Below are 10,013 nucleotides of genomic sequence, written 5' to 3'. Positions count from 1 at the left end.
ATAATTAATTTAATTAAAAATTTTAAATAAAACAAATTTTACCACCGATTGTACGCAATAATTACACTCCTCGGAATCCTTCGAACCCGCATACACACGAAATGTAAAAACTTTGCGTTGGCAGCGTTCTCCAAAATTGACCATTTTCCACAATTGTCCTATGTCCACGCCCACTCGAACGATTCGCGTTCCTCGAGCACATCTCCGGGGAAGAAGATACGACGTTGATTTTTCTCGTGGCGAGTGTACGCGCGAAATTACGCGCATAATATAAACGTTTAAGACGTCGTTCGCTCGGAGGAATTTCGCTTGAAAAGCGATTCCCTCGATCGGCAAGGCACTCCCACGGTGTTTCGCAGAGTCACGAGCGCGCTTTCACGCGATATCTACACAACCGCCCCTATAAAGATAGGCTTCTCACTCTCTCTCTCTCTCACTTTCTGTGCCTCTTTCACTGAGAAACATCGTTGGATTTCTAGGCGCATAAACATCGTCTCGACCGCACCTGATAGACACGTCGATCCTGCCCGACTCCTTGATAACGTTCCAAGTGAAACAAAAAGCACGACGTGGCTCGCTTTTTTCCTCCGGGTGAAAAAGCGTGGGTACCGAGCGAAAATCAACGGACAGAGATATTCGCCACGTAATCTCCTTTTATGATAGCTTTTTCTTTTTTTTTCTAAGATAGCCAATGGATCTCTTACGATGTTTGGGTTTAACTGGGCCCTTAAACTCTAACTTTTTACTGTTCTAGGCTTTGAAAAAATTGAAGAAATATCGAGAAGGTTTCTGAATAGAAATAGAAATTCATTTCGAAAGAATACAAGGGAAATATACGTTGTTACACCTTAATTTTCAGGTGAAAACTTCGCCGAGGTTAACTCATTGCTGTCTTATTGGTCGGAATTATTCTTTTTTTTAGCGCGCTGTCAATTATTGCTTTAAAAACGTATAAATTTTATTCAAATGAGTTTCTTTAAGCTGTGTGCATATTATTTTTTTTCTTTTCCCGTTTCTGCAGGCAAAGGACGTCCACAGAGCGTTTAGAAGGTAAAAACGCCTTGAATATCCCGGGGTTTGACCGGCAAGAGTTAAATGCTCCTGCAGTTTTTGCACTTTGTAAATTTAAAAGAAATTTTCACACCCGAGAAAATTAATCTCTTCGCCATATTTCTTCCACCGACTATACCTTTCTCGCCTCTCCGCTACCACTCACCTCTGCACAGTATTTACGCGCGCAGAGAACCAAAATCTTTCCAATCTCTCTTGGTAGTTTCCGGTGTACTCGCAATTAAATCCTCAAAGTGTATCGATCGTCCTGTTGACGCGAGTCGAGCCGAGCGTGCTGCTGGTTGCCAGAGTAAACGCGGCAGAGAGAGCACGCGATGCGGCTGAAAGCGCGCGGTGATTGTAACACGGTTGCTCTCCGCGCCGAGATTGGAACAGTCGGAGCTTCGTTAGCGACCCATTGTGAACAGATGCGATCATTATGCGTCTAGTTTGCATAAGTTTCTGCTGCGTGGGAGGGGGCCGCCGGATGGGGACAAGGAAATGAATAAGGGAAGTGGGAGACAAGCGGTTAGGAAAAGGGAGAAAGAGTTAATGGTGTTTGGAGTATAGTAGCAGACAAGGTGTAACGGCGGCGTGGGATTTAGTTTGGGATGATTGCGATATTCAGCGACGATAGGAAGTGTTTTTATACTTATTTTTCGTAATTTGTATTCACAGTTTGGTGGAGAAAGGACGTAAGTCAAAATAGATCAACTGTTACGTTTCTACTTGTTCTATTGCTAAAAAATTCGTGTTTCATGAATTTTCTTGCTATTCATTTTTTATTTATTTTTCGTAATTTAGCGGAGAAGTGACACAAGTCAAAATAGATCAAATAGAAGTATTACGAATTAGATACTATTAGTAAAGCAACTTACGTTTCCATTTATTCCATTGCTAAAAATTTACATTTCATACAAATTTTGAAAACGAAAAAGGAATATTTTTTCCTTCTTCCTGAAAAGTCGGCTAACACTATTTTGCAAATTAGCTCTCACTGTACTGTTACAGCCTTTCAGTGCACCTTCATTTAACTACCTTAATTTACTAAATCGAATTTCAAAACGATCCATCCAAAACAAATTTTCTCATTCATTGTTAAAAATTTCCAGTCTACCGTACACAATTACACATTAAAATCTCCACAATAAAAGGGTCAAGAGTAACCTTCTCAGTTTCTGATCTCCTCGATTCGATACACAAAAAAGTACCACACATAACAGACAAAAAAAAAAAAAATAAAAAAATACCAGGAAGTGAAACGAAAGAAAGGAGACAAAAGCAGGAAGGCCGTTCTGGTGATTTTGAACGAAACTGTTGCGTGGTTCGAACGGAATCACGGCCTCGGCGTAATTTCGACCCACGCTATACCCGGTCGCGCATACGTAATTCACGCGTTTTCATTGAAAAAGTGTCGTCAGCCGTTATGTTAATACAAGTGGCCGGGGCCGTTACACGCTGCCGTATGTCACTGACCACCTCCGCCAGTGACCCCTTCCGTTGAATAATAGACGCTCCGTCGTTCGTTCCACGGCGACGAGGGTGTGCGTATTCGGGAAGGAACTCGACGTGGAGATTCGTACGTTCACCGCCATTCTAGCAGACACTCGCGGATATACGAGGTATTACGAGCCAGGACGATATTAAATTATAATTCACGGCACGCTCTGCCGAGTTACCTCATACTTTCCTCCACTATTTATAGGCTAACGCTCGGGCTGTGTTCCTATTCGCGACCGAGTGACGGCTACGAACCGCCCTCGAAACTGATCAACCAGAAATTCCATTTTGTTTTTATCTTTGTATCTAACATTTTTGTCAACATAATTTAACATTTCCTGAAATGAACTGTGGAAAAGGGGCGTTGAGAGAATTTTTGTGTGAATAAAGTCGAAACTGATCCACGAGAAATTCAATTCTTCTTTTAATCTTTGTTTTATCGTGATTTTCTTAGCTTAAATTTGCAATTTAACATCTCTTGAAATTAACTATGGAAATTAGGCGTTGAGAGAATTTTTATGCGTATAAATAAATTTACAATTTGGTCCTTTCAAGAATTTTTCGTTTTTTCTGCACTTCCTTTCTCGGCAATGATACTTTCTTTCAAATTTTCTGTCAAGATTGCAAGTTACAAGGGTAGAAAATTATAATCTTCTCTATAAAAATAAGTGATTCTTATTAACTAATTGTAAATGCATCTATTAGTACAATTTATGTTATTTTTGTTTTAAAGAGTAATTGGAACGTCGCAAATTTCAATTACTTATGTAAATTTAAAAGGACTAGAAATATGAATTCATTATTCCATCATAACTGATAAATTTCCTTATAAAGTAGCATCAGATTTTGATTCCCATCGTTTTCCCTAAATATCTATTTCAAATAGTCCCTAAAACTGCACGAGAAGATTATTGCACGGTTCTGCTTATTCTTATCAAGCGCGGTTCAAGTCGTACGCTTCTCTGCCGCGCAACGCATGGTTTCATTGTTAAACCACCACTACCACCTACAAACCATCTGTTACTTTCTTTCTGTGGGCCTCGGTTAAATCACCACTGTGCCTACTACAACCTGATTACATATGTACACACTCGGCAGCGGGTAAATAAGCAAACAAATGTGCCTCCCCCTTATGTATTGCGGCCAGATCACGCGGAGAAAATCTCGGGAATGCTGTAAGCGATGTCTTAGATCGGCATATCGAGTAGCTTTTTATTCTTCAAGCTGTGCAACACTCTGACACGTCGCGCGTCGTTCTAATCTCCGATTTATTTATTGTTTAGGATCATGTTCAATAGTTAGATCATTTCTCAGGATCCGAGTTTTTTGGGTTGCTCTGTATATCGAAGTGTAACTGCTGTTTTAAATTTTCAAGAAACTACCTTGTTAAAAGTAAAAATTGTCAAATTTTATCACCCTATTAAATTTGAAAGAAATCACCTCTGTATTAAAATTAAAAATTAAACCAGTCACAGGACTTCAACTAATACCATGAATAACAAATAAAAATAATTAAAATTTGAAAGAAATCACCTCCTTATCAAAATTAAAAATTAATCCAGTTAAAGGACATTAGCCACTAACTAAAATTTCAAAATGTTTAAAATTTTGAATTTCTCTGCATTTTAAAGTCCTGCAACTGGTTAAATTTTCAATTTTAACAAGGAGCTGACCCCTTTAAATTTTAATAAATAATTCCACGAAATTGTTCGACAATGTGTTTCTGCAAATAAAAGAGTAGACAAAGTTTTGGGAAAGGTAGATAATAACGGTATAAAATCGCGCATCCTTCAAAATTCTAGCGTTAAGATGACAAAAGAAGGGATTACGAATAAATCAGCGATATCTAATGACGTGGAATAATAGTTAGCATGAAATAAACTGGTTCCATTGTTAAGAGTATCCGGACCTTCCAGCTGCGTGCCATACTTAACAAAAATATTCCAACGTTCCGGTTGGTAGCTTTATCGCAGACCGAACGATGCGTTGACACTGATATGCCCAATAAAGTCGTCACCTATTTAAAATAGCCGCACTCATGTCACGGTTCGTTAACCGCCAACTATGATTCTTCATTGATCAAACGTCAATTGTCGTGTATCACTACCAGGAACTAACTGTAATGCCAACGAAACGTTAGAATGTTACACAGAACGTACATTCTACAATACCAACGCTCAGAAAGCTTCGCAAATTTTTACTTGTACTCTGAATTTCTTACTCTGAAAAATATCTATTTTATTTATATGAAAAATTCTATGAAAAGAAACTTAGAAACTCAAGATTGAATGGAAGAATTTCCTATAAATGAAATTTCATTTGTTTGGTACAAAATTTATTTTTTAATTCGCATAATTGGAAGAGGAACAGCTGGTCAATGAAACTCATTATTTTCCTGCAGGATTTTCCTGCATTATTTTATCTTCCTAAACACTTTTCACTTTTTTTTTCTTATAATTGAAATAATTTAAGTACTATAAATGCACTTTTCTGTTAAACACCTGCAATTACCATTCCCTGCTTTTCAGCTCTCAGAGAAAATGAATTCTTATACAATGATTAAGTCACTCAGGGCAATCTTTTTACTCCTATCAATATAATTCAAGTTTAAGTTTCTCTGGTCTTGTAAAAGACCTTTGCAATGTGGTAAATTTATTTTGAAGTAGATCAGATTCTTTACAAGATTTATCTGATCCTTTAGAAATGATCTAGAGAAACTTTCATGAACAAAAAAGATTTAAAAGAATATTTAAATCTTATCCAGATGTGGTCCCACATAAAAGTGTAATCCGTAAATAAAACAAGACTTTATCCCATGTTTACAATAACACTAACAGTAATATAAAAAAGTAAATAAAAAAGAATATTTAAATTCCATCCAGATCGTTTCCTGTGAAAGTGTAATGCCCAATATAAACAACCTCAATCATCTTAGAAACACAGAAAATCTGATAAACTCGTAAAAAAAAAATATTAAAAATTTCCATCGATCAAAGAGACCGAAAGTGTTACGAACTCGCTATACCACGCCACGCTGTACAAAAATTCTACTCTCCATGCATATTAACGAGACACTAAACGATAACACTAAAAAACAAATAAAGAAGAATGTTCAAAATCCGGTCGAAATCGTCTCCGATAAAAGTGTAATCCCTGTATCGAAGCAGCTCCATATAACGATCGTGGAAGGGCAAGGTACGATTCCAAAGTGTATCCGGCAGTAGCAGGAAAAATGTGATAAACTCGTCGGAAAGAAACGAGATGGAAATGTAAACGTTTCTATCGATCAAAGAGGGCCGCTTATTAATCGGCCACTTTCCTAGCCGCGATCTTGCGCAAGCAGCCCGCAAATGCCTTTAATCCGAGATCGAATTCCCGATAGGATTCGCGCGCTCGATCGATCATCGCCGTCGACGTGATCGATATATCGACACTACGCGGGGCCCCTGGGTTCGGTGAATTCTATGGCAGTTACCGGTATCTCGCGGTCCATTAAGCGCCACTGGTGCACCGAACTTTAATGAATTTCTGGCCGTGCACGGATACCGGCTCTCGCTTTTTCCCTCGCATCGCGTTTCGACGGTTCTCCTTGACTTGATTTATCGGCCGGAGGGAAAAGTTCCAGCTGTCTTGAATGCCGACAGACGGGTTCGAAAATGGTACCAGGCCTCATTCAACCTCCGTCTCCTGTTGTACCTATTATTTGCAGATTGCACGGATAGCGAAACGTTTTGTATCGATAGTGGTGGAATCTGGTTGGGGAAGTTTAAGTATAGATTGTGTATGTATGTATATGCTCTTGTTTAGAGGTATTAGGACACGTATTACGCTCGTAACTGAAAGTCGAAATTAGATTTCTTCGATGAAGGTGATCAGAAGGAAGCATTGCGAAGTGATAATTATTGAGTTTGACGAAATTTTGGTGTAGAGTGGGCCTCAAGAATTTTGGTCCTCTGTGAAGGGGTGAAAATCGCCCTTAAAAGTTGGAGGTGGGACCTCTGTCAATAGTTCAATATCTCGAGACCTATTCGAGAATTTAGTATTTTCCAACAACTTGGAAAATAATAAATAATTTTGCATTTTTCATATTTTGTCGTTCTCCACGTAATTAAAAATTAACCTATCGTAACTTTTGTACGTGTAATAAATTCCTGTCCCATGTTCAATAATTTCCTAGATTTTTATTGTCAAGTATCTGTGACAAAACAATTTCAGTTTCTAACGTAACCCTCCACTCCCATTTAATTAAAAAAAAAAAAATAACCGAGTCGTCTTTATTTTTCACATTAGATGCAAAGTTTCAGCGCAGCCGTCCAGTACTTTGCAAAAATTAAAAAAAAAAAAAAATGATTCCAACGTACTTACCAGGATATCCCTCTGGAATCACAATCTCAGGCCCAACTTTCACATCGTGGCGGTAACGATGCATCAACAATGTAGCCGTCACTCTCAGCGATCGCTGCTGTTGTTTGTACAACAATATCGGTCTACCGCCGGCACCTTCCACCCTCACCACCCTGGGCAACGAAAATCTGTCCAGGAACTCGCGCAGCGGCATGAATCCGGCCCCGGAATTCGCAGCTTCCGCGGTAGCCTCCCGAGAGCTGGGCAACGAGTCGTCGCCTGTCCCGGTGGCTTCACCACTCGACAAAGTCGAAAATTCACCACTCGACGACATCGTCACACGCGGACCGATTTTCACGGTTTCATAAACACTGGGTACGCGAGTGTCGCATACAAACCGCGGGGATATGGCGGTTTCGCCACGGCAACGTGTTTCGTCCTGGAAAGAAAACAAAAAGGATATTGGCAATTTTTCTGTGGTGCGATATTTTGATTAAATGTGCAGTTTTAACCATTTCAGACTGATGGGATAGTACGCCCACAAGTTAACTTTATAGACTGCAGAGTGTAGAGCTCAGGAGTTTGGCTCTGATTGGGTCATATCCCCATAAGCCCACTTTCTCTAACACAGTCATAAAAATAGGGCACATGTATTGTCATTATTTAAAATTGCGTGACGTGAGGTGGCAATATTAGGCGGGATAGCAATCTTGCCCGTGTGCTGCCCTAGGGGCAAACTCCTGAGCTAGGCACAGTACAACTGTTTATCTGTAATCTTGTGTTTTCAGTGTATATTATACTTCAGCTGAGATTCGTTTTTGATCTTTTTTCTTTGCAAATATAATATTGCCTGCTGTTTTTTGTGGTACCTTTAAACTGGTAGGCATGGGTCATTTATGTCTGATACAACTTTCAATGGGTAAAAGTATATAGAAAAATTTGTAAAGCTTCTTTAAACATTGTAAAGAAGATTCCGCTACCCAAGAATTTTTAAAGAGGGGAATGAAAGTCCATTATTAATTAGTTACTTCCAAAGGCATTGCCTTAAATGCTCAGACAAAATTGACCCACATCCTTGAATGAGAAAATTCTTTAAGTACTGCTTTTATAGTGTCTTCATTTCAGAATAATTCATTCGTCAAAGGATTGTCTTTAATAAATTTTCTTAAGCCCTATCTAACCTTCCTCTTATCTCACTTCCAACGAAAAGTGACCAATCTCGAATTCTGCACGCCAAAATTCAAATGTCCTAACATTCACGCAACCCTCTTCAAATGCTAAATTTCTATTTCCTCCAGTTTCTACCGCAACTTTCCCAAGTTCAAACTTATTCAAATTTTCCAAATTTATTTACTATTCGGTACACATGTACCACAGGAAACTCCTTCTCGACTACTGTGCGCAAAAATCGACGATGGAACAAATCCACTTGTGGTATCAACCCCTGCCAATTTGGTCTGTCGAAAAAAACGACGTTTCATTAGCACCCAGGCTAATATGATCCAGACAATATCAGCGAGACAGGGGAAAAAGCGTGGAAGAGTTCATTCTCCCGAAGGAATTCGTTATTTCGCGAAGCGTGGCAGCCTTGACAGTGATTCGCCGGCGGCGAAGTGTGCCTTGGCTAACGAGTGATTATGCTCTCCGGGCCGGCTTGACGATGATGGTGATGATGATGAATTTATGACGATGATTATCTCTGGTGGCGTACCGCTGTGTCGCCACCGGTGTTTGTCTTTCAGACGAGGAGACAGTGGCGTGAAAAAAACGGTCAAGGAATGATGGAATGAGTCTGGTTCGCGGTCGGTTAAGGATTGTTCTTGCGAGTGGCGTTGACACGCGACGAACAACGCTGACAAATTAGCCCTAATTGATTGGAACGGAGCTGAATTGATCGTGAGAGTTTTGAAAGCAGAGCTACGGATCACTGTGATATCTCCTCGAACTGGGTTTCTAGGGAATCTTGCTGAAAAGATTCTTTCTTCTTTTTTTTTTTTGTCTCTTTTGTTGTCTGCGAGTGAGTTGATATTTGTATTGGTAGATCTTCTTGTGAGATGAATTAATAGGTTCTCCTGAAGAGAATTTAGGGTTGGGAATTCATTTCTTGAGCAATTTGCAATCAATAGCATAGAAGTATTTTTGATAACATTTTTTTAAAAAAGATTGAGAATATAGAATTGTTTTCTAGAAGCTCTTAGGGGAAGATCTAGAAATTAGAATCCTCTTATGGAAGCTCCCTAAGAGGAACAGTAATTTTAGAATCTTTTTCTAGGACCCTTATAAAGAAAATCTAGATTCTAAAATTTTTTCAGTGAAAATACTTTTGACAATGTTAGAATCTTTTTCAAATGGATGGAGAATTTAGAGCTGCCTTCTGGAAGCCATTAGAGGAAGATCTAGAAATTAGAATCCCCTTATGGAAGCTTCCTAGGAGGAACAGTAATTTTAGAATCTTTTTCTAGGACCCTTATAAAGAAAATCTAGATTCTAAAATTTTTTCAGTGAAAATACTTTTGACAATGTTAGAATCTTTTTCAAATGGATGGAGAATTTAGAGCTGCCTTCTGGAAGCCATTAGAGGAAGATCTAGAAATTAGAATCCCCTTATGGAAGCTTCCTAGGAGGAACAGTAATTTTAGAATCTTTTTCTAGGACCCTTATAAAGAAAATCTAGATTCTAAAATTTTTTCAGTGAAAATACTTTTGACAATGTTAGAATCTTTTTCAAATGGATGGAGAATTTAGAGCTGCCTTCTGGAAGCCATTAGAGGAAGATCTAGAAATTAGAATCCTCCCTAAGAGGAATAATAATTTTATAATCCTTTTCTAGGACTCTCATAAAAGAAATGTTAGAATCTCTTCAATTTTCTAGGATTTTACAACGCATACTTTGACCATATAAATGTTCCACCTTCCATATTGAGAATTTCAATTTCTTCAATCGCTAATTACCTATCATTGTAGTCTAAAATTCTTAAAAATTCTAGGTTAATTTCTGATCTAGTTCATGCTTGAAGAATCTACTTATAAAATCGGATCGAGGATACGTTAACAATAAGTACTTTTTCTCCGGTGAATAATGGAGCGTATTTACATAATTGCGTACTCGGTTCACCGTT

The 10,013-nt window shown here is 38.6% G+C and overlaps 1 protein-coding gene across 1 annotated transcript in view; it reads right to left on the bottom strand.

Moving 5' to 3' along the window:
- LOC108572762 overlaps nucleotides 1-7,228 on the bottom strand; it is a 53,643-nt gene extending 46,415 nt beyond the window's left edge. Inside the window, exon 1 of the mRNA XM_017935045.1 lies at nucleotides 6,916-7,228. Within this exon, the coding sequence (XP_017790534.1) occupies nucleotides 6,916-7,228 (313 nt within the window). The remainder of the gene's footprint in view (nucleotides 1-6,915) is intronic.
- Nucleotides 7,229-10,013: the final 2,785 nt, after the last annotated feature.

This window comes from Habropoda laboriosa, unplaced genomic scaffold, assembly GCF_001263275.1.
Source record: "Habropoda laboriosa isolate 0110345459 unplaced genomic scaffold, ASM126327v1 scaffold22, whole genome shotgun sequence".
Taxonomy (NCBI): Eukaryota; Metazoa; Arthropoda; class Insecta; order Hymenoptera; family Apidae; genus Habropoda; species Habropoda laboriosa.
The sequence above is the reverse complement of the archived record's forward strand: the minus strand, read 5'-3'. Positions and strand labels throughout refer to the sequence as shown.